The sequence below is a fragment of the Macrobrachium rosenbergii genome, chromosome 51, assembly GCF_040412425.1.
Source record: "Macrobrachium rosenbergii isolate ZJJX-2024 chromosome 51, ASM4041242v1, whole genome shotgun sequence".
NCBI classification, from domain to species: Eukaryota; Metazoa; Arthropoda; class Malacostraca; order Decapoda; family Palaemonidae; genus Macrobrachium; species Macrobrachium rosenbergii.
Window position 1 is genome coordinate 70,067,048 of NC_089791.1, and position 24,524 is coordinate 70,091,571.

General features: G+C 39.9%; 1 protein-coding gene across 1 annotated transcript in view; it reads left to right on the forward strand.

The window, feature by feature from the left end:
• Window positions 1-24,524, forward strand: part of LOC136833478 (ubiquitin carboxyl-terminal hydrolase 9X-like) — a 525,953-nt gene that overhangs the window by 20,448 nt on the left and 480,981 nt on the right. Inside the window, 1 exon segment of the mRNA XM_067095694.1 lies at window positions 15,025-15,148. Coding sequence (XP_066951795.1) covers window positions 15,086-15,148 — 63 coding nt within the window. The 5' untranslated portion in view covers window positions 15,025-15,085.

A 24,524-nucleotide genomic window follows, 5' to 3' on the forward strand; every position in this document is an offset into this window, starting at 1 on the left:
CACTCGGATCCAGGAGGACATGCTACCTTCATTTAAGATCAAAGCTCACAAGGTTCAAGCATTGACAACTTCTCCTGCCTTCAGACACAACATGTCCCTCTCCAAGTTTTGGAAGTGCTGGTCAGTGTTCGCATTATATCTCAAAGAAGTGGAAATGGTTTTCGAGAATTGTAGTACATTAGGACCTTTATCCTTGAGTCCAAGTTAAAGTTGACCGAAGGTTGAAATTTTGGCAGTTATCGTGATTTATATGAAAATATTTCAAAACTGATAAAGCTACAACCATGAGTTATTTTCTGTTGTATTCTACATGAAATTGCGCACATTTCCATATATAAAACTTTATGTAACGACTAATATAAAACGGTGCAAACATTACGACAACGTGACGAAAGAATTTCTGGCGCGGACGTAAGGGAAAAAGTTTTTTCAAAAATTCATCATAAATTGAAATATTGTGCTAGAGACTTCCAATTTGTTGCAAAATGAAGGTAAATGATTGAATATTACTAGAATGTAAGAGTTTTAGCTTACAATTGCTTTTTTTACCATTTCGGTCGAAGTCAAAGTTGACCGAAGGTTGAAATTTTGACAGTTATCGAGATTTATATGAAAATATTTCCAAACTGATAAAAGCTACAACCATGGGTTGTATTTTGTTGTATTCTACATGAAACGCACATTTTCATATATAAAACTTTACGTAACGGCTAATATAAAACAGTGCAAAAATTACGACAAAATGACGAAAGAATTTCTGAAATTTTCGGCCCGAGTTACATTGTGGACGTAAGGAAAAAAGTTTTTTAAAAATTCACCTTAAATCGAAATATTGTGCTAGAGACTTCCAATTTGTTGCAAAATGAAGGTAAATGATTGAATATTACTAGAATGTAAGAGTTTTAGCTTACAATTGCGTTTTTTACCATTTCGGTCGAGTCAAAGTTGACCGAAGGTTGAAATTTTTGTAGTCGGAAATCGGTACGTCCACTTGGCACCCAACAGACAATTTTAGTTGACGTATGATACGTCCAGTAGGCGTTTAAGGGTTAATTTAGCTACGTTTTTCGTTAATAGATGACATTGGCCGTTTGGTGTGTTTGTTTTGTGTAAAAAAATCAAGATTCCATTCACAATTTTCACTTGATTTCATCATAATACGAGCTTTACGTATTTATCGTTTATTGGCCAAAAAATAACAGTAATGTGTTCTTTCATGGCCAGTAGTTTTGATTAAAATGCTTTCTCTCCAATTTTAATTACGGTCAAGTTGCAGCATAAATTTAGCAGTACTGTAATGTACACTTGGCAAGAAAAGTGAAGATACAGTTTTCTTTAGATTTCGTTCATCGAATTTTAATTTTTTTCTTACAGAAAACATAATCTCGGTAAATTTACCCTAGATTATGAAAATACAATGCAAATTATATCATATATGTTAAATCTGCAAAACAAAAACGTTCAGATACTTAAAAACACCATAAATGTCCAAAGTAATCAGAATTTCTCAGATGACTTCGTTCATAGAGATCTAAAAGATAGTGTGTGGATAACTCGGTGTAGTACTATTTATCAGAATGGCAATATTTACTTGTTTTCCGTTATGGACTGGCTTATTATTGCATCATCATACGAGATAATGATAATTTCTGTAATTTTTACACATTCATATTTGTATTTCACGGTGTTAAAGGTCAGCTGGAATTAATGGCAGTAAATGTTGCGACAGCTACTTAGTAAGTTGACCAAATCTATTTAAATCCGCAAGAGCGTTCTCTATGATGTGTGGAGCGATTCGGCGGGAAAACACGAGTAACTGGATGTTTCTTGACGTTACCATAGTTTCTCTCTCTCTCTCTCTCTCTCTCTCTCTCTCTCTCTCTCTCTCTCTCTCTCTCTCTCTCCATTGCTAAAACATACTATACAAATATAGTAATGCTCAATCTCTAAAAGGAAAAAAATAATGAAATGAGTAGCTCTACATATACTGTAGGCCTAGGCTTACACAACAGCAACTCTCTCTCTCTCTCTCTCTCTCTCTCTCTCTCTCTCTCTCTCTCTCTCTCTCTCTCTCTCTCTCTCTCTCTCTCTCTCTCTTTTGTAGAGTTACAATACCTAAAGTATTTACTAATTATTTTAATTTTATTTTCCAGTCTGCTTTTACTAGAAAATAAAATGAAAATAGTTGCAAATACTTTAGGTATTGTACAATATGCTTTGTCATCCAAAAGCACTTTATTTTACAGTAATATTGTTTCAAATACATCTTACATTACCCTAACAGAGAGAGAGAGAGAGAATCATAAACCTGTTATGCTCATTCTGGCCCCAACCCAGAATGAACTTACAGTTTAAGAACTGTACACTGTAAATCATTTTTATCATAAAAATCTGTATTTAGTCACAAACACACAATGAAAAAATACAGTAATTGTGAATAAATAGTGTTGCTCTATGAAAAAAAAGCAAATTAGTGATAATTTTAGTGATATGGACCATAGAAAAAATTCGCGAATTGGTGAAAGTTCCCGCAGAAAAGTGAGAGGTACGTTCCACAAAATCTGCGACAAAGTGAAGCATGAAAAAAGCAGGGTAGCACTTTATTTCCAAAATGTTCAAATTTAGCATGAAGTGAAAAGCCCTTAGTCCTGTCGTTGCATGGAGGACATTTTCTCCTGAACCAAATATGATAGTAACCCTGCTTTCTATCTTAATGTTATTTGTAAGGAAATCCCACTATAAAATTTTGGGAGCATGAAGGTACACATTGGTGTATAGGAGCACACCTTCATATATGAAGATGGTAGATGTCCTTAGTTTTGGACTGTCAATTATGGGCTTTCGACTCAGGCACAGGCGTCACTAGTACTCTACGAGATAGAATTCTTTTTTCGCTGTAAGGATCCTCTGACAAGTCTCGCTACGAGGGCCTTACATACACCCTGTTGTGCTTCCAACATCTGGCGACAGTACTTACTGTAGGTACATGAAAGACATACTCAGTATGATTTATGAACCTTTTATACCTGTATATGTATTACATTCGTTTATATTTCATGTCCATTAATATACTTCCCTAATGCATGTATGTCATTCCAGTATGTATCATTTAATATATGTAATGACCAAACCTCGCCTGTCTGGCAGCAATGCTTCACCAGTATGGTACTGGTCTGTTTCCCTTGTAAGCACATAATTTGCACCTCTGCGAATTTGTTAACTCCAGTACACATTAAGAACCTACTTTTGATATTTCTGTTTCCTTCATCCCCAACCTTTAGTGATAAGGATACCACAACGAACACACGCACACTTACCAGTAAGGATCACACAACAGACAGGAATGTTGAAAAGCTGTTTTCCCCTCATTAAAAAACTTTTAGTTCTCTTGGCTGAACAGTGTTTCTCTGGCCACACTAATCCACCATCCTCATTTAATGTGGTAGTCAACTAACTTGAACAGTAGGTAAGATTCTTTCCAAATAATGATAATTTTTGGGATAAAATCAATTATTTGGATACTTACCTACTGTTAAAGTGGAAACTCACCCAGCCTCCCCACATCTTAGTGGGTGGTCGTGAAGAATTCTTACAAGAACGTGAACATTCCAGCGTTACCTGGTGGGAAACAGGTAATTACAGTACAGAGATAGTCCTAGCAGGTTAGCCAAGCCTTATTTTTTTTTATTTATTTTTTTTTTTGTAGGCCTATGCTGATCTCATAAGGCGCAAAGATATAAGCTAACTTTTAACTGTAGGTAAGTATCCAAATAATTTTATCGTGAAAATTATAATTTTTCAAGGGAAAACGGTATGTCTGCTGTTTTTCATTGAAATGTTTTGGTATTTGATGGTATGCTCCTTATAATGGGTCATTTAGGCTTCCCTTATTTTGGGGCTTACATGAACAGGTGTTTCATTCTCTTTATGCAACAGTTTCCATTGTGTGATAGTGTCACTTATAAAAGCGAGTGTTACCACACTAGGGGTAAGATTTTGTCTTAATAAACTGTGAGCCAAGACTTTTATTGAGGGTTTGACTGCTGTATGCATTTCTGCAGTGTGTATTTAGGATGCCATAGTAAGTAACAAGTGAAATCTCTTGTTAGACATATCTCTGTATAGGATATTCAGTATACATGGAGGGAAAATATATAAAACTAATATGCAGTAGTTTTATGGAAAGATGGGCATTATTCTTTGTCTTTGAAAATTTTCAAGTGAAATCTTGCATGTTCATACGATGGAGATGCAGTACCATATTTTTTAATGGCGGTTGTTGACTAGTTTGAAAAATAGCTACCAGTATAAATCTCCCTGAATTGTTCTTCCTGAAATCATATTCACCTTGGTGAAACAGAGTTAGATACCTTGTGGAAAGTTACTGCATCTTACATAGGAAATATGATTTGCTGCTATATACAGTATATTAGTCTGATATCTTTAATTTGCAAATGACTGATGGTATAGCTAGGCCTAAATCCTGTACATTATATAAGAACATAGAATTGAGGGAAAGTAGTAGATTTGTCTACACACATTGTGGTAGGGGTGTAAGAATACTACCACCGTAGGTCCTGCATGTCGTAAAAGGCGACTAAAAGGACAGCTGCTGCTGCCTTGCAGTCTTACTTTTTAGTAAAAGGCTAGGCCCAGCGCCAATAACTGTGGAAACTGCTGCTTTTTTAGTAAAAGGCTAGGTCCACTGCCAATAACTGTGGGAGCTGCTGCCTTGCAGGTGGACTTTTTAGTCAAAGGCGAGGCCCACAGCCAATAACTGTGGTTGATGATAGCAAGGGCATGCGGTCATAAAAACCCTTTTGCCAAACAAGGAACCATGCCTGATGTTCTAAGAAGGCGCGTCAGGACTGACCCCTTAACGTAGGGATAACGGTTGGAAAGATGTAGATGATTTGTCTTTGGAAATCATTATTAGACATTTTTATATATGTAACTTACCCAGTAATTACATTGCTGTAGTTTCTACATCAATGTAATTACTGGGTAAGTATATATAAAACTTTATATAAATGTTTTAATATAAGTGACTTACCAAGTAATTACATAGCTATGAGCTTCCTACCTTAGGAGCCTAAAAATTCAAAATTTCTGGTAGCACTAGTGCTTGTTTTCAAAATTCGCGGTAGCGCTAGTGTTTGTTTTGTTGTAGGTACATGCCCTGCCCACTATCGGGGACTGTGAGGAACAACTAGGCAGAAAGCTTTAATTCGTTTTCTTCTGGTTCCCAAGTAGTGAAGTACTCTGTTTTTGTACTAGCGCACGAAGATTAGTTATCCTTGATTGACTTATTTAATTAAACTTAAAATGCCTGAGTCTAGCTCTTCGAGTGTTAGACTTTGCATTGAAGGATGCAAGACTAGGTTAGTGAAGTCTTCCTATGACTCTCACACAAAGTGTGTAAAATGTAAAGGGCAAATTGTGATGGGGAAACTACTGTACTTGTTTAGAATGTAGAGATTTGAACGAGAAACAATGGAAAGTTTTTAGGTCTCATCAAGATAAAATGGATAAAGACAGGAAGAGAAAGGCGGCTGTTAGGGTTGAAAATAAAGCCAGCTTAGATCCATTAGAAGTAGCAGATCTGGAAGATATTTCTGTCTCTTCACCTGAAATTCCTATATCGTCTCATATTCTTAGCCCCTCTACTCTTATTCCATGTACTCCTGTTCCAGGTTCCCATGCTCCCAATCGTGACACCACTGCCAGCCTCAAATCAAAGTTTGATAAAAAGTTTAAGTTTTCAGCAAACACAGGTGGCTGCCCGTCCCACTGGTGCTCCTAGACGAAGGTCCCTGTCCCACTCCCCCATACTGGGGAGGAGACATAGTGGAGGTCCAAGAGAGGCCAGAATAATTAGACATTCTGCTGTGGCAAACAGCTCCCCTCCACCTGTCAAGAAATACAAGGAGGGTAGTGTTAGCCCTCAGCCCTCCTGCAGTTTCGCACTGCCTCCCTCTACATCATCTGCTCGTCCAACTCCATCAGTCTGGAACAGTCCTGAGTCCATCTCTTATTTTGATCGCCCAGTCTTGACTACTAAACATTTGGAAGAACCTATTAGTCAACCTCCTCCTCCGTCAAGATCCCATCTTTCCCCGGAACGTCCTTTGTTCCCCAAAGGTGCTACGATGGCTCCTATTAGGCATTCTCATTCGACTGATCGCCGCTTGGCACTACACCTGGGCATCAGTCGACACAGTGCGCTGACTCAGTGCCAGTCGCTCCTCAGGTGCATTCTTCGACTCAATAGGACGCGTCGATTGTTCCTATTAAATGGCTGTTAGATGACCTAATATTCTTGAAAAAGAACCCAGCTGTCGCCAGTTTCTTCCGACGATGAAGGACAGGATTCTTCCCCTTCGTCTCCTACTCTGCCTTAAGATATTTTTAGGACAGTTTTCCGGACTTCTTCATTCCTGCTGCTCCGGTATCTCCTGCTTTGACTTTCCTGATGAGGAAACTTCCCTCAGACCATGCAAACCTGCTGAAATTAGTGCTCTCTTCATCGGCAAAAAAGGTGCTTCAAGAAATAGACGTCTGGCTGGCCTCGAAGGGGGATCATGGAAAAGCAACTTTTGCTTTTCTGCCCTGCAAGTTGGTCAAGTTTTTATGAAACTGGAGAAGCTCCTTCTCTGGAAGCCTCTGCCTCCTCCCAGAGGGCATTCTCTGGCCTAGTAGATGCAACACATCGGTCGGCCTTTTCCACGGCAAAAGCAACATTCACCTCCCCTAAACTAGACCATCTGACCAGGAACTTATTTAAGATTTTAGAGGTGAATAGTTTCCTCGACTGGACTATTAGCGCATTGGCCAAGAAAATCAAGGATTGTCCTTCACCAGCGGAGGATTTCGTGACAGACTGGTTGGGATTACTGTTGTGTGCAGATAAAGCAGCAAGAGACAGTTCAGCAGAACTAGCCTCTCTCTTTTCAATGTGTGTACTGGAAAAGAGAGGATTATGGTGTTTGTCACCAGGGGGGGTGACCAGTACTCAAAAATCGACTCTGTTGTTCTCTCCTATAAATAAAGCTATTTGTTCCCTCAAGACTTAGTGCAAGAGGTCTTGTCATCACTTCAGAAGAAGTCTACAAATGATCTTCTGGCACAATCTACCAAACATCCCAGAGACTCGCCGGCCTTGACTACAAAGTCGTTCTCTCCCCTCCAATCCCAGCCATTTCGTGGGGGAAGACAGAAGACCCAACCCAGACCTCACTGGAATCTGCGACCTCCCGCAAGATCGGTTAAGAAGTTGTCCTTCAAGCCAGCAACCAAAAAGTGAAGTTCTAGTCCTTTGCGCTCTGGTAGGAGCCAGACTGCGCCTCTTTTGGAGAGAATGGAGTCAAAGAGGTGTGGATCCTTGGGTGGTCAGGGTATTGAAAGAAGGTTATGCCATTCCTTTCGAGGAGAATCCTCCTTAGGCCAAATCGCCAATTGTATTACCAGCGTACTTGGTCGACTCTGAGAAATTTGTTGCCCTTTCGCGAGAAGTAGAATCCCTTCTGCACAAGGGGCCAGTGGAGTTGGTCAAAGATCAAGAGTCGGAAGGGTTTTACAGCAGACTTCATGGTTCCCAAAACATCGGGGGGCTGGAGGCCCGTCCTGGACATGTGCTCTAAATCAGTTCGTTGTAAAAACAAAATTTCATATGGAAACGAATCAGTCAGTCATATCGGCCATCCAACAGGAGGACTGGATGGTCACACTGGACATACAAGATGCTTATGAAGTTTCACGTTCCAACACATCGGGGCTCCAGAAAGTTTCTACGATTCATATTTCATGGAAAAGTTCTCCAGTTTTGGGCCCTTTGCTTCAACCTGTCCACTGCCCCACGAGTGTTGACTCGCTTCCTTGCTCCTCTCTCCAAGTGGCTTCACCTTCTTGGAATAAATATCTCCTGTTACCTGGACAACTGGCTTCTCAGGTCTCTGTCAAGAGAGAAATGATCAGAGGACTTAACCCTTAGTGGACGGATTGAGCCTCAGTGTGAAGTAAAACAGGTTTGGGGAGGTGAACGGATTGCTCTTCAGTGTGAAGCAGAATTACGCACCACTGTTATGGTAATAATGGTTCGAAACGAAGGTGCCAATACTTCTATATGCTATAAATTCACTAATGGCAACTTTTATACAGACATGAGAGGTAGGCCAGTATCAGTAATGCTTGTGACTTCAACGGGGAAAGTACTGCGTCTCTCTTTCTCACATGAGTCTTTTTGTAAATTTGCTTGTAAATATACAAAGGGGTTGCTATTGTTTTTTGATTTTGTCTTTTACGATAGTATGTCGGTTGTAAATATAATTTTACAAAGAAAATTGCAAAGAAATATTAGAAAAAGCATGTAAAAGTAAAAAAAAAGTCACTGAATCTTCCATCTCTTAAATTTACGTGAATACAACAAATATGCCAAAAATTTGTTACTGCTTTTATTTCTTATCTGTTTTGATATTGTGTGAGCAGTAATAATAATTTTACAAAATGCAATGAATTTATTTATTAGAAAAAACATATATAAATTGGGAAAATTTACAATTGTCTCGTAAGTGAGGGCCCCACAAGGGGTTGTAAATAGTCATTTTCAACTTCTCGTGGAAGGTAGGGAAAATTTTTTAGAATTTTTTTTATTTATACAGGGTGAATGTACGTGTCATTCTCTTTCCATTGATGCAATTTTTTTTTATTTTGCGGACCTCAAAGTTTCCCCAGTATGGGGTGCAGCATTGATAAATTATGCCGTCCCTTAAGGCTTAATGAAGACTCTCTGCCTAATGGAGGAATTAAGCATTCTGATAGACATTTAGAAGTCGCAAACGACTCCAACTCAACGAATTCTCTATTTGGGAATGACTGGACTCGGACTTTTCGGGCTTTTCTCTCCCCCAGAAGAGTCGCCTCCTGTGTTCAGTCTGTCAGAGTTCCTTTCTCTTCAGTCATGCTCAGCAGCTCAATGGATGAGCCTCTTAGGAACGCTAGCCTCAGTCGAGAAATTTGTAAAATTGGGCAGCCATCACACGAGACCTCTCCAATTCTGAGAGCAAACTGGAGCAAGAAAATGCCAGCAGACTCCTTCGTTTTTTCAATCACAGCGGAAATCAAACGAGGCCTTCAGTGGTGGTCACACAAAGACAGACTTCTCAATGGGAAGTCTCTCCTTCCAGCGAGCCCAGACCTAGACTTACTCCGACGTGTCAGATATAGGTTGGGGAGCTCATCTTGGGAATCAAGAAGTGTCGGGAACATGGTTGGAAGTTCTGAAAAGTTCGCATATCAACATAAAGGAACTAGGGGCCATTCATCGAGGTCTCCAGTCACTCTCTACCCTGGTGCGGGAAGACAGTAACAACACACCTAGACAATATGACAGCACTTTCGTACATCAGAAAGGGAAGGGGGGCCACCACCCACTCATTCTTTCTTTATGAGGTTGTGAAGGAACTTCTGCACTGGGCAGATCAGAATCAGTTATCGTTATTGACTCGATTCATCCAAGAGAAGATGAACGTTCTGGTAGACAGTCTGAGTTGTGACAAACAAGTCCTGCCAACGGAGTGGATACTGGATCCTTTGGTTTGCAACAACCTATGGAGGTTGTGGGGCACACCATCCACAGACCTGTTTGCAACTTCACAAAACCACAAACTTCCCTGCTTCTGTTCCCCAACCCCAGATCCTCAAGCTTGCAAGACTGATGTGGTGCTCCTAGACTGGACAGGACTCAATGTCTATGCCTTCCCTCCCTTTAGCATGATAAGAGAAGTAATAAACAAATTAATGTCTTACCAAAATGTCTTGATGACTAGTCGCCCCCTTTTGGCCGAGGAAAGAATGGTTTCCGGACTTGATACGACTGCTAGTAGACTTCCAGAGGCTCCTGCTCAAACAGTCCCACTCCCTCAGATTCCATCAAGGATTGTCTGCTCTGGCCCTGACAGGCTACAGACTGTCGAGCGTCTCGTCAGATCGAAACGGTTTTCGAAGTGAGCAGCATAAGCTATTGCGAAATGCAGATGCCCTCCTAACAAGCTCTACCAGTCAAAGTGGGCAGTCTTCAGGGGATGGTGCAGATGCCATAACGTCTCTTCTTCTGAGACCTCTGTCAGTCAAGTAGCTGATTTCTTATTAAGTAAACCCCTGTATTCGTGTTCTCACGATTTGCGGACTCAATGATTTGTGGTTTTTTTTGTGGAACATATCTATAAATTATTCGCGTAAAATTCAGCAATTCACTGACTTTTTTGTCAAATATTCACTAATTATTGTATTTTGATGCTATTTTCATGACAATACATTTTTTATGATAGAATAATGATTTACTAATTTTCAGATATTAAGATTAAGTTAAGTAATATAATAATAATAATAATAATAATAATAATAATAATAATAATAATGTAAGATGAAATATGTAATAAGATGAAATAATATGTAATGTCTCTCTCTCTCTCTCTCTCTCTCTCTCTCTCTCTCTCTCTCTCTCTCTCTCTCTCTCTCTCTCTCTCTCTCTCTCTCTCTCTCTCTCTCTCTCTGTTTTGTATGGTAAATAAATAATTTTCCTAATAATTAGTACTAATTTTCAGTATTAATAAGATACAAGATGATAATAATAATAATAATAATAGTAATATACTGTAATTATAACATTTATGCATTTCTATAGTAAGTAAATGAAAAAATTTAAACAAATTCCACCCCAATCTTTTTGCCTTAGTCTTGGAGCTCACGGGGGAGGGTGAACCTGTCAAATGTCAAATTACCCTAGATGTTGCCACAACATGATCAAATCAATTTCTCTTTTTTTTTTCTCTCTCTCTCTCTCTCTCTCTCTCTCTCTCTCTCTCTCTCTCTCTCTCTCTCTCTCTCTCTCCAAAGGTGGAATGTGAGAAATAGTTAGATAAATAGATACTTAGTTCACTCTCTCTCTCTCTCTCTCTCTCTCTCTCTCTCTCTCTCTCTCTCTCTCTCTCTCTCTCTCTCTCTCAGGAAAAGGTAAATTTTGTAAAGAGAAATGGATTAGCATTCTCTCTCTCTCTCTCTCTCTCTCTCTCTCTCTCTCTCTCTCTCTCTCTCTCTCTCTCTCTCTCTCTCTCTCTCTCTCTCTCTGCCCAAGGCTGCTGAATTTGTTGTAGTGGTAACTCTGCCTCTTCCTGATTTGGCTGGAAAGGTTTCAAGTACTTACGTATGTATGGCTTTGAAGTGATAGTACTGTAATAATAAATTTCAAAGATTATTACAGTAATAGGATAATAATTTAAGGTACAGTAAACCCCACGTATTTGCGCACTCACGTATTCGCAGATTTCGCTGTGGAATGCATCTACCCATTATTTGGGGAAAATTCGCCCATTCGCGGTATTTTTCACTGAGAAATATTCGCTAATTATTATATTTTCATATTTTCATGACTAAATGCACTTTTTGTGATAAAACTATTAAAATACTCGGGTACAAGCATTTTTAGAGGGTCATTTTTGTGTTTAAACTATCAAAATAGGCAGTTCTAATTGTTTTTAGAGGAGTTTTTAAGTATTCACAGATTTTAGCCTTTGGTGGGGGGGGTTGCGGTATGCATCCCCTCTAGTACGGGGGGTTTGCTGTATATTTGATGTAGGATACTTTAAGTATCCATTTGGTATTTGAACTTTCAAGATAAGCAGTTATAAGCATTTTTAGAGGGGCGAGGGGTTCTGAGTATTCGCAGATTTTAGCTATTCACGGGGATGGGGTCTGGAACACATCCCTGTGAATACAGTGAACCCCCGTATTCGCGTTCTCAAGATTCACGGACTCAACGTATTCGCGGATTTCTCTGTGGAATGTACCTACCCATTATTTGTGGAAAATTCACCCATTTGCGGTATTTTTCACTGAGAAATATTCACTGGTTACTGTATTTTCATATTTTCATGTCTAAATGCACTTTTTGTGATAAAACTATTAAAATACTTGTTTATAAGCATTTTTAGAGTGTTTTTCTTGTGTTTAAACTATCAAAAGAGGTAGTTCTAAGTGTTTTTAGAGGGGTTTTAAGTAATTGTGGATTTTAGCTATTGGGGGGGGGGCGGCTGCAGTACGCATCCCCCCTGAATACGGGGGGTTTACTGTGGTATATCTGAAGAAATCCAAGAAGCTGTCTACCTTGACTATCAAAGGATACAGATCTATGCTTAGTTCTGTTATTAAACATAGAGGATTGGATCTGTCCTCTAATCAGGACCTATCCAACTTCATTAAATATTTTCGATTCCATCAAGCAACCAAAATCGAATGTAGTATCTTGGAATCTAGATGTCGTCCTGAAATGGATTTCTGGCCCCCCCCTCACGAACCTCTTCACTCTGCCTCTCAGAAGGACCTAACCAAGAAAACTCTCTTCTTGGTAGCATTGGCTATGGCCAAGAATGTTAGTGAAATCCAATTGATTGACAAGAAAATTGGAATTTCGAAGAGGGATGCAGTTTGCTCCCTTTCGCTTTGATTCCTTGCTGTTCTCTCTCTATCAAGAATTTTATGGACATTCTTGGACCAGAGGAAGAGGAGAGACTTCTATGTCCAATAAGAGCCCTGTGATACTACCCTCAGAGGGCTGAAAAAATCGGGACCTTCGAACATCCTCTGGTGTTTGGTCAAAAATCCTTCCCATCCTCTCTCCAAGAATGCTCTTTTATTTTTTTTGAGAAATCTGATTACCAAATCTCATTCCCAAATTCAAGAAGAAGCTTTACAGGCTTTTAAAGTAAAACCCCATGAAATTAGAGCTATTGCAACCTCTCTTGCTTTCAGACATAACATGTCTCTTTGGAGTGTCCTGCAATCTACCCTCTGGAGGTGCAAGTCCGTGTTTGCTATGCACTATCTCAAAGACGTAGAGATCATTTTCGCAAATTGCAGCACGTTAGGACCTTTATCTGTGGCTGGCATGGTGTTGGGAGAGGAAGCATAGGGAATTTTCTGTCCCTCTGCTTTCTTCGCCTTGAATTAAGTTGTCGAGTTTGGGGAAGCCTGGGGACACACTGTATCTGGAGTGCTCACCAGCTTTTTATCAGTGTGGGTGATGGTTTTTAAATACGGTGTAGGCATTAGTGTTGTGGTCCTATTCTGGTTTACGCCCAGGGTAAGGGCATCTTTTGTAACTTTGCGAGCCACAGGTGTACTCCCTCGCTACAGTTTCCACTCATGCAGGAGCAACCCTGGGCTACACAGCCACGCTCGTTGCAAGACAAGGAGCGCCGACCAGAGGCAGTACCTGTCTGCAGCGCTCCCTTGCCAGGTAAGGAACAATAAGTATTGTATCAATGCTGGCAACTTTCTATGTCAGATTCACTATCTTATTTAATGTTTTGGTATAGAGTATGTCCAAAGATCCCACCTCCTTCCAATGTAGAATAAACTATGTAATTACTTGGTAAGTCACTAATATAAAAATGACATTATAATAAAATAAAGTTTTATATATACTTACCAAGTAACTACATGATCGGACCCTGGCCTCCTCCCCTCTCTTGGACATAAGGGCGCAAACAAATTGAAGCATTCTGCCTAGTTGTTCCTCAAAGTCCCCGATAGTTGGCGGGGCATGTACCTACACTGGAACAAGCACTGCCACTACTGCAAATTTAGAATTTTTAGGCTGCCATAGGTAGGAAGCTCATAGCTATGTAATTACTTGGTAAATATATATAAAACTTTATTTTATCAAAAAAATTTATTTTTTCTTGTAATTCTCTTGACATTTTGAAATTTAAAATGAGTGTAATCAGAGGAAATTTTTAGCTTGGCATTAATCTCTAATGCAAAATCACCCTAGATTGTAGGCAGTTGTCTTGACCTTAAAAAGTTTTAAAAATATGTAGAAACGTGAAAATTTCTTTGGCCTTTTCCATTACAAACCAGTAATCACCTTGAAATTATTTACTGTACTTATCAAAAAAGAATACTTTCTAAGATGTCTCAAGGCATAGACAAATCCCTTTAAATAGATTTGGCACATGGGTTGTTGGTGATTTGTGTCTGTATAAGGAAAAGTATTTGTAGGGTCTTCTTGATTTCACAGGTTCGCAGCTCTGAGTCAGAAAGTGATTAATGTAATTTGAAAATTTGGCCCAGAAGGCATTGACCATTACTCCTAATTCCTCTTTTAAAGTTGCACATGTAAATCAGTTTGTATCCTTTTACGCCCAGTTACAGGGTTCATTGCTTTATATGAAAATTTGATATACTGTCAGACCTTGGTTAATGAAATTAATCAGCTCTGCAAGGCTGACCTTTAACCATACTGTCCTTAAATCAATTAAATTTTACCCTTAAGAAATAAAAGGAATGGAGCAATCCTTGCTAGACCTCCAAAACTGCTACAGATAAAAGCATTTTAACTCTTAATTTGACATGGCTAGCATGCAGAAATTAAACAAAAAATATATATAAAAACTAATGCAAGTTTGTTCTCACTTTAACTGTAAATTGGATAGTTGATGGTCTATGTGGAAGGTGAAGAGGAGAAATGTTAATGCTTCCATAAAAATAGCTGGCAACTGTGCTTTGGGGTTGTTTTTCTCTTCTGTCTTGTTCAGTTGCTTTCTTCTTGAGACTTGGTGTGTATCGTTCTCACTCAAAACCTAAACAATGATGGTTTGTTTTTGCCTGTATTGTAAAATGTCCCTAATGTCCCTAAAGTGAGAGATGGCATTGTCCTTCAGTAGATATATAACATAATTTGCTACAGCTTTTTCAGGGTGATACTTTCAAGAAACTTTTGCACTTTCCCCCAGTATGACCTGCTTTGAAAGTCAAATGTCTGTTCCAGCTTGCATTTGCAAGTTAAATCCTATGTAAAGACCTTCAGGTTTGTATATTAGGAAAAATACAAATTACCTTAAAATTTGTTTTTATATATATATATATATATATATATATATATATATATATATATATATATATATATATATATATATATATATATATATATATACTTGTTTTCTAATATTGATTCCCTTTATTTCACAGTCTAGAGTTGATGTATGGTTAGGATTGTGGCATCTGGGCACCAGTGCCACTCAACAGCGCTATGACCATCGCAATGATAGCAAACCAGGACCCACAGGAGGGACCACCCAACACTCCACCGCAGGTCAGTATATTAAGTAATTCCATTAGGTCCCATGTATTTGTGGGTATATGGTTCTAGGGAGGCCACAAGTTAAGCAAGGAATTCAGATGCTCAGGATGCAGAGTTCAGTGCTTCAAAATTTCTCCAGTTTACCTCTATGTACAGGAGGTCTGAGCATCCAGAACTTAGAACCCCATTACAGTCACAAACATTATTGTTGTGTACAACAGTGCACATTAATACTGCTCACCAATATAATGGGATATACTGTATGTATATATAGTACAACTGTATAAAAAAAAATACTATTATTTTGAAAAATTTAATGAGACTGCTAGGCATATTTGTTTCATACTAACCTGCAGAACTAATATTTGCATGTACCTTTCATGCCTGCGACAAACTTACCAACATTGAATCCTAAACATTCAATACAAACATAAAAATACTGCATATATATGCATACACATATAATACATCCACATATCTACACCAATAAGTATATATATATGAAAAACTTAGCCCCAAAACAATAGGCAACAAGCCAGATGGTGTCTATGAAATTAGACTGCTGTCACTTGTTCCTAGTTGTTTAAAGTGAAAACAAACCGATCCTCCCCCAGAGCTGGGAGAGCGACGGAGCTCCCTCCAATACCAAAGCATTCCTTTCTTTGTCACTGTCAAGTGCACATGACTCTTGACAGCTCTTTGTTGTACTGGCGGCAATCTTATTTTTAGTTATTAGTTCATTTGTCTGCATTATTATGGAGGTTTTATGCAGTCATAGCAGCTTGGATTCATCAGCTTCAACGAACACAAGACACTGTACTTCTTGCTGCAAACGGCTAAGTGTTAAACTTGTTTTTGGTGGTCATTTTGTCTGTTCAAATTGTAGGGGGGGTATGACTGCTTCAAGATTAGCTATGATCAGTGTAAGGAATATTCTGATTTGCAACATCAGGAGTACATGTCTTACATTAAATTAGGGAGTAGTAGCAAGTGTAAGGTTAGAGGTAAGCTTGCAGCTTCAGATGTGCAAATTTCAATTCAGAGTTACCAGATCAGTGCAAGAACGTAGATGATTTGGTTAAACCTGTTACTTCGTCTGACTCAGAGGTAAGCTGAACAATATCAGGTGTATCTTTGGATGATTTGAGCTCTATACTTGGTAACTAGAGAGATCATGTAGATAGTCAGATCAAGGATTTAGGTGATGTCGTTAGGGATTCGGCTAATCAAGCTCTTAGACCTGTAGCGGAGTTATCGCCTATGCAGATTTTTGGATTCTGTGGGGTTAAGTCGTCTTTACAGCTTTTGGTTACTACTACTTCATCAGTTGGGGTGGAAGAATCTCAGGAGGTGATTGTTTCTGACGGAGAAGTGGATGATCAGGACACAGTTCCTACCTTACCTAATATTGCAGAGATCACTGAGAATTTTTCCAATTAAGACTTGCAGATCTGGGGATGAAGAGACAGCCTCAGTGGGAATGCATAAGGGCATGCAGGAGTTTGTTATGGAACTTTTCCCCAAAGCTAGAGGCCTTTTGGTTCAGGCCAAACGGGTTCTTCAGATCAGGCATCCAGGTTTGTTAGGGGAATGCCAGAGGAAGAATCACCTTCTTCCCTTCCACAATGGAATCTTCATGAGATTGTTGAAACAACAGGGGACATTGCTAATAGTAGGGCAATTGCCAAGGATTTGGAGGGTAAACCAGCTATTTCCATGTCTACTTTGACATCCAGGAAGAAATATTTAAGAGTTTCATGTTCGTCATGTTCAGTTCAGACCTTGATCGAGAATATGGCTGTTTTATCTGCTGCTGGTAAGTCTTTCAAGGCTCAGGTTGGGATTTCAGTGGATGATTGTTCAAAGTTGGAATGGTCCTTGGGTACCATGACAGAGATTGTAAATTTTTTAGTTTGGGTCTGGTCAGCAAACAATGCCCTTGTCTCAATTCCTGGTCTTATTCATGACAACCTTTCACTGTACCATCAATTGGTGGATAGTTTTAATACCTCCCTGAAACAACTTATGTCAGAAATGTTTAACCTTTAGTTCTTTCTTGTGGCAAAATATAGGAACTTTTATTTAGGACATGCCCCTCCTACTCTTTCAGGCCTAAACAAGAAGAAACTTGGAGCATCGTCTTTCTTGGGAGGGGGGTCTTTTTGATGAGGCAGTTCTTGAAAAAGCCCTAGATCATTCCAATCTTGAGGTCAAGAGGAGGTGTGATCAGGCATTGCTTTCTCATGTAATTAAGCAGAGTAAGAATAAGCCTACTATTGTCATTCACCAGCCTTCTGGTTCTCGGAAGCCCCAAGCTCCAGATAAGACGAAGCAGGTTTTGCAGGACCAATATGGTGGCCCTCGTAAGAAATTTAGAGGAGGGAAGTCTCAAGGATTAGGCATTGGTAGGGGTAATTCTTCGGCTTCCTCTGGTGGGCAGTGGTCTGCTTTGCCTGGTAGGGGGCAAAATTTTGGGAAATAGGGGCTATCTCCTTCTCGGGGAGCAATAGGGCCCCAGTAGGACACTACTGGAGAGTGGGAATCCTTAGGAGTGGAACAATGGGTCATCCAAGACCTCAAGGAAGGGTATATGGTTCCCTTGGAGTCCATTCCTCCTCTGTTGAATACCCCTATCCGATTCGACAGTTACTTTCCCACTTCGACCAAAGGGAGAGCTCTAGAGGCCGAGATAAATTTCTTAGTAACAAAAGGAGCAGTAGAACCAGCTCCACTTCCATCAAAGGGGGTACTACAGCTGCATGTTCATTGTCAGGAAGGCAACAGGAGGTTGGAGACCTGTTAAAGATCTCTCTCATCTCAGCAAGCATGTGCTCTAAACTTCTTTTAAGATGGAGACACCCAGATCAGTTCTTCTTGCAATCCGCCAGGACGATTGGATTTTCTCCATCGATCTCATGGATGCATTTCTGCCGGTCCCCATTCACCCTCAGTCTCGTCATCTTCTTAGGTTTTGTTGGGACAGGAAAGTATGGCAGTTTCAGGCGATGTGCTTTGGCCTCTCCACAGCCCCCAAGTATTTTCTCAGTTGATGGCCCCAGTGTCAGGCCTCCACTCAAAGCATTCAAATACTCAGGTACTTGGACGACTGGCTGATTCTTGCGAGCAGCCGGAAAGAGGCTCTCCATGCGAAGGAGATAGTTCTAAGTCTCTGTTCTCGGTAAGGTTTAACGATCAATCTTGACAAGTCGAACCTCATTCCGAAGCAGGAAGCTATATATCTAGGAATGAGGATTCAGACTATAGTTTTGAAGGCTTTTCCAACACAGAAGCAAATAGATACAATTCAAACCTGCCAAGGTGAGTTTTTGGGTCAGGAAAGTTCCCCGGTATCTCTGTGGCTTCGTCTGTTGGTATTATTTGAAGTCATTGATAGCACTAGTCCCCTTGGGGAGATGTCGGGTTTGGGCGCTGCAGCATGTACTTCACAGAAAATGGCAAGGAGAAGACCAGTCTGTCAGAATTCCATGAGACTTAGAGATATGGGAGAATCTTCAATGGTGGGCAGTGGATTACAGTACAATCTCCTTCAAGGAGTCTCTCTAAAATCAAATTTCCCAGATCTAATGTTGTCATGTGATGCCTCGGATCAGGGCTGGGGAGCAGTACTAGGAAGATATTTTGTGGCAGGGAGATGGACAAAAGAGGAGCAACAAAAGTCCATCAGTTGGTGAGAGCTGAAGGCAGTCCAGCTAGGTCTTCACCACTTTCTCCGACAGTGCAGCTCTGGTGTGGTGGCCGTCTTCTCAGACAGTTGCGTGGCAATATCATACCTGAGGAAAGAAGGCAGCACCAAATCGCAGGCTCTAAATCAACTTGCTCAGGAGATCCTTCGTTGGACCAAAGTCCATAAGGTCAGTGTGATGGGGAGCAAGAACGTAGTCGTTGATGCCCTCAGCAGATCAGATCAGATTGTCAGCACAGAGTGGACACTAGCACAAGGTGTGGTAGACCACCTGGTTCATCTTTGGCCAGCAACAGTGGATCTTTTTGCCACAGCTCAAAATTATCGCCTCCCAGTTTATTTCAGCCCACACCAAGATACTAAGGTGGTGGGAGTGGATGCTATGCTCCAGAACTGGTTGCATCTGAAGCCTTACGCATACCCTCCGATTCCCATTCTACAACAAGTTTTGAACAAGGTAAGAGCGTCATCTCGATGCAGGGTCACGCTCACAGCTCCTTGGTGGCCCCTGAAGGAGTGGTGGATAGATCTCTGGGAAATGTCAGCAGAAGTACCTGTGAGGCTTCCTGTCAGATGGAGCATCTTGAGGCATTCCCACTGGCACAAATATCCCCTCAACCCCCAAGTGCTTCATCTAGTTGCTTGGAGACCATCCAGCTTTTTGCTCGAGCAAGGGGCGTGTCAGCACAGGTGGCCCGGCAAGTCTCCAGGGCCAGACGAAATACCACAAATGTAAATTACCAACATAAGTGGAGAGTATATTGCACTTGGTGTAGAAATAATACACACACACACTATCAGTCCCCTTACTGTCAAAGGTAGCAGATTTTCTTCTTCATTTACAACATAAGAGAAGGTTTTCAGTCTACTATTAAGGGTTACAAGGTGATATTAGCATGTTTTAGATTCTGGTATCAGGATGTATTTGAGGATCCCCTGCTCTCTGATCTTCTTCGTTCATTTGAGATAGAAGTCCCTAGGAGATCTCTTCACCAGCCCTAACGGGATTTAGATGAGGTTTGGCAGCTTTCCTGGCACCACCTTATGAGCCTCTTGGATCAGCTGATCTAAGGTCTTTGACAAAGAAGGCTCTTTTCCTTTTGGCATTGTCTACGGCAAAGAGACTTGGTGAGCTTCATGCTCTTTCACCAGTTGTGGCAGTGAAGGGAGAAGATTTGGTAGTTTCGTATTTGCCAGAATTTAGAGCAAAAACTGAGACTGAATCCAAACCTCTTTCAAGAGAATACGTTATTCATTCATTAGCTGCTTTTGTTGGCGGTCAAGTGCCAGACGGGTTTTTATGTCCAGTCAAAGCGTTGAGGTACTACTTGGACAGGGTTAAATCAGTAGAGCAGAGACTTAGATCTATGTTTGTATCATTAAGAAACAATTCACGACCACTTTCCAAGAATGGGCTGTCCTTTTTGCTGAGGGAAGTAATATCAGGGGCTCAGTCAAATAGGCAGAATAAGCCCTCTTCATATAGGGACAAAGGTCCACATAGTATTAGGGGCTATTCTACTTCCAAGTCATTTTGGTCTAATGTTTCAATACCGTTAGTGTTATATGCTGCTACATGGAGATCAAATAGTGTATTTGCTAGTCATTACTGAGATGTACAATATGCATAGATTCTGTAAGATTGCTTGGTCCCATTGTTGCTGCTGGCAGTGTGATGTCTTAACCGAACCATTCACTCTCTTCCTGTTCCTTGTACCTGTCTGATCCTTCGGGCCAGCCCTAGGAGAGCTGTTAATCAGCTCAGTGGTCTAGTAAAACTATGGTATACTTAACTTTGGAATAATAAAAGTATGTATTGTCAGGTGAGTTTGGCTCTCATGTAAGATGGGAGACATGAAGGCTGTATGAATGAGTCTCTCTCATCATCCCACTTGCATGCTGATGTGCAATGCATAAGAAGCTGCATGATTGGGATGTTAGTGAATGGGGATCTGATACTTGCCAGTACCTGATGGAGAGAGAAAAAGGTTGTATGTCCGTGTTTGGAAGTCTGATGCCAGTTTACATGACATATCAGTCATTGCCACTTCCCATAACTCAAAGACTCGGGGTTTGAGCTTGTAGAGTCTGTGAGGAGGGACCATGAGAACGTGGTTGTCTGACCGGGTTTGGGGCGTAATAGGCCACCCTAGGCAGACTGACTGACATATGACTAACTGACAATTGGCCACGTTTTCTTTTTCTGCGACATCGCAAGCCTGCATTGTCAGCTTTGGTAAGTCACTTTTAAGATACATCTAAATCTTAAGGCTATAATTACACAACAAGCCTGTTTTTAGTGCCATTACTTGCATCCTGCCATCCAATTTTCAGTGTTGGGAAACATGCAAATATTAGTTTTACAGGTTAGTATGATGAAACAAATGAATTTTCAATTTTAAAATTAATTTTGAATACTTACCTGCAGAACTAATAGGCACCCTCCCACCTCCCCACTTTTGTTTAATAGACTAGTCAATGCATTCACTTAAAGAAGGAATGGTTTTGTGTTGGAGGGTGCTCCGTCACTCCCCCAGCTCTGGTGAGCGATCGGTTTGTTTTAACTTTAAACATCCAGGAACAAGCAACAGCAGGCTAATTTCATAGACACCATCTGGCTCATTGCCTATTGTTTTATGGCTTAAGTTCCTCATATATATGTATTTATATTGTTGTAGATATGTGGATGTATTATATGTGTATGCATATATATATATACAGTATTTTTATGTTTTGTATTGAATTTTTAGGATTCAGTGCTGGTAAGTTTGTCGCAGGCATGAAAGGTACATGCAGATATTAGTTCTGCAGGAAAGTTTTTACAAATAAATTTAAAAATTGAAAATTAGCATACAATTTAAAAGAGCAACTTCTTACTTCCTTAAATAGGAAAGCATCATACAGTAATCATTTAATAATCTGCAGTAATAGAGCCAAGGGCCTGCCGGATAATGTCAGATAAAATGCTATGGATGTGAAATGATAACTCCACAGCTTTACTCCCCCAGTTTGTCCAAACCACATAGCCGTAAGCACTGAATATGCTTATAAACAATGACCATCACACTTTAGGCTGAAAACTTGACATAGCTGACGACATTGAACCCCTGAGCCCCGAAAATTTGACACCGTACTTCAGGGTGAAGAGATAGTAAGAGAAAAAGGTATTCCCATGCTTCCTCCCCGAGACCATGCCAGCCACTGATAATGGCCCCAAGGTACCACAATTTTCAAACACTTTCAACTTGTTTCAAATAGTGAGAAGCAAAGATCGGTTTGCACTTCCAGTAGGCCGACTGCAGAATGGAAGTGAGGGACATATGTGCCTGAAAGCTGATAAGGTAGAGACTGCCCTGACGTCAAGAGCTTTCACTAAAAGTAGGCAAAATGTTGTCCTGAATCTGAGTGCGTGCCTCAGACATTTAAGTTCTTGATGGAGAGGGACAATGCGTTCTTAGTCAGAGGGCAAGATGGGTTCTTGACAAAGCACCAGAGGTTACTGGATGGTCCTCTGATCTTTTTGGTCCTGCTCAGGATATACATTATGGCCCCAGCAGGACAAAGAACTCTCTCTTCTTCCTCAGAGCCAAGGCATCTGTTAAAGTCTTAATGGAGAAAGAATGGGGCCAGGGCTTGGAAGGGTCCTCATTCTAGGCTATAATCCAAGGGTAAAGTAGCAAACTGCATCACCTTTTGAAAGTAAAAAACCTACCCTTTATGGATGGCTTGGAACTCGCTACTATGTTAGCAGTAGCCAAGGTCACGAGAAATTGTTCCCCATGTTGTAATTGAAGTTGTAATTGTAATTTGATAACAGGTCAGGTAATTATGATTCTAATTGTAATAGACATAAAGCAAAGGTAATTACCCCTAACATGCTTATATTATATATGCGACAGTAGCTACTTCATATTCGTTGGTATTACATTCATACTCCCAACATCGATTTTACACTGAATCAAACAAACCTGTAACCAAACAGATAGTGTAGGTATGGCGGGATGCAAAAAAAAAAAAAATAATAGAATAAAAAAAAGCCACAAGCTTGAATTTTTCTTATTTATAAAAATCACTACAACACAGACGTTATCGGTAACTGGACCCTCATACAGAAATACCAATTGAACAAAACATAATCCTTAAAACTGTATTCACTAAACCTTAAACAAACATTTAAACCACAATACCAACTTCAAACTAAACCAAAAAACATGAAAAATACCCACAACCTAAATATAACAAAAAACCTGAAAATAATAGGACACTGTTGCTGCCCCCTCCCCCTCCCCACTGCACTGAAGAGTCTAGACGGGCGCTTTAACCGCCGCTCCGTGGGCAAACGGTAACTCCTGTCAACCTGACGAAGGAGTCAAATCCCAGAACCTCACTCAGTCGGGGTCATTATCATCATCATCAAAAGTGGATCAAATTCTTTCCCAGGCCTAGTCTTCAACAATCAATTACTATCCTCTAAGAACAGTCTATTTTAAGTTTTTTTTTTTTTTTTTTTATTTAAGTAGGGTCGTCAGCATGCAATTGGCGTTCATAACAGAAGAGGGAAAAGAAGCTTCACTCAACCAGAAGATGTGATAGGAAGAATCACAGTTCTGCAAATAAAAAAAAAAAACTTAACACTCATAGCTAACTAAACTTTCAAACAGTATCCAAAATAAAAATAATAAACTGATTCTATCATTCACAAATACACCAAGCAAAGATAAATTAATATTTACTGATAAATAAATTGATGCATTTCCAATGTTATAGATAAATCCAATAATTATAAATCTGGGCATCCAAAAACTTTCCCGCTGCCCCTTCTGCTGTTAGTTATAAAAAACAATCGCTCGTGAATTTCTCCTCCGTCCTAACTTATTTATTTAAATTAAGATAACCTTCGGTTATACCAACCTCATTACTAACTGTAAACAATCATTAAACTAACTGCCTCTCTCTCTTTCTCGAGTGCTATAAACAAAATGTTAATGTTAGAAAAAAACAGTTGGTGGGAGGGGCTGCAAACAGGAACTCGCAGCAAAGTAAGGGGTGCAAGGGTGCACTTCTCTCAGACTGAGGGGTACGAGCCAAACCTGTGTCCAACTGTACATGGTTTATATGGTAAGACATTTAGGTAAGAACAAAAGCCCAATGTCCATCAAGAGTTATAGTTATCTCTTGATTATCCAGATTAATAGAGCCAAGGTCCTGTTGGATAAGGGCAAAATCTGGATAAGCACAAGTAAAAAACTCTACAAGTGTAAAATGGCAACTCCTTACCCATACTCTCCTTACCTTGTCAATACCATATAAATATGAATGCTCAATATACTAATAAACAACAACCATGACACATTAAACTGGAAACTTTTTGCGAACGGCAGTTATCTGCCTTTTCCCCCATATTTGTAACAAAATATACTCCATAAATACACAAAAAAAGCTAGTAGCATTCATCTTACTTTCCCTCTACAAGCCAAACTGTCATTTGATTAGACCCTCCCTTCAATATATCTGAAAGGAGAAAGGTTCACACAATCAATAAAAAACTGGGGAGTGTACATATGACAAAGAAAAATGAAGGCAATACAAAATGAAATACATAGAATATGTTTCACAAATTACAAACCAGCCAATATGTTATACCCTCTACCTTCTTCCATCCAACTGTATACTGTAACTTCCTAC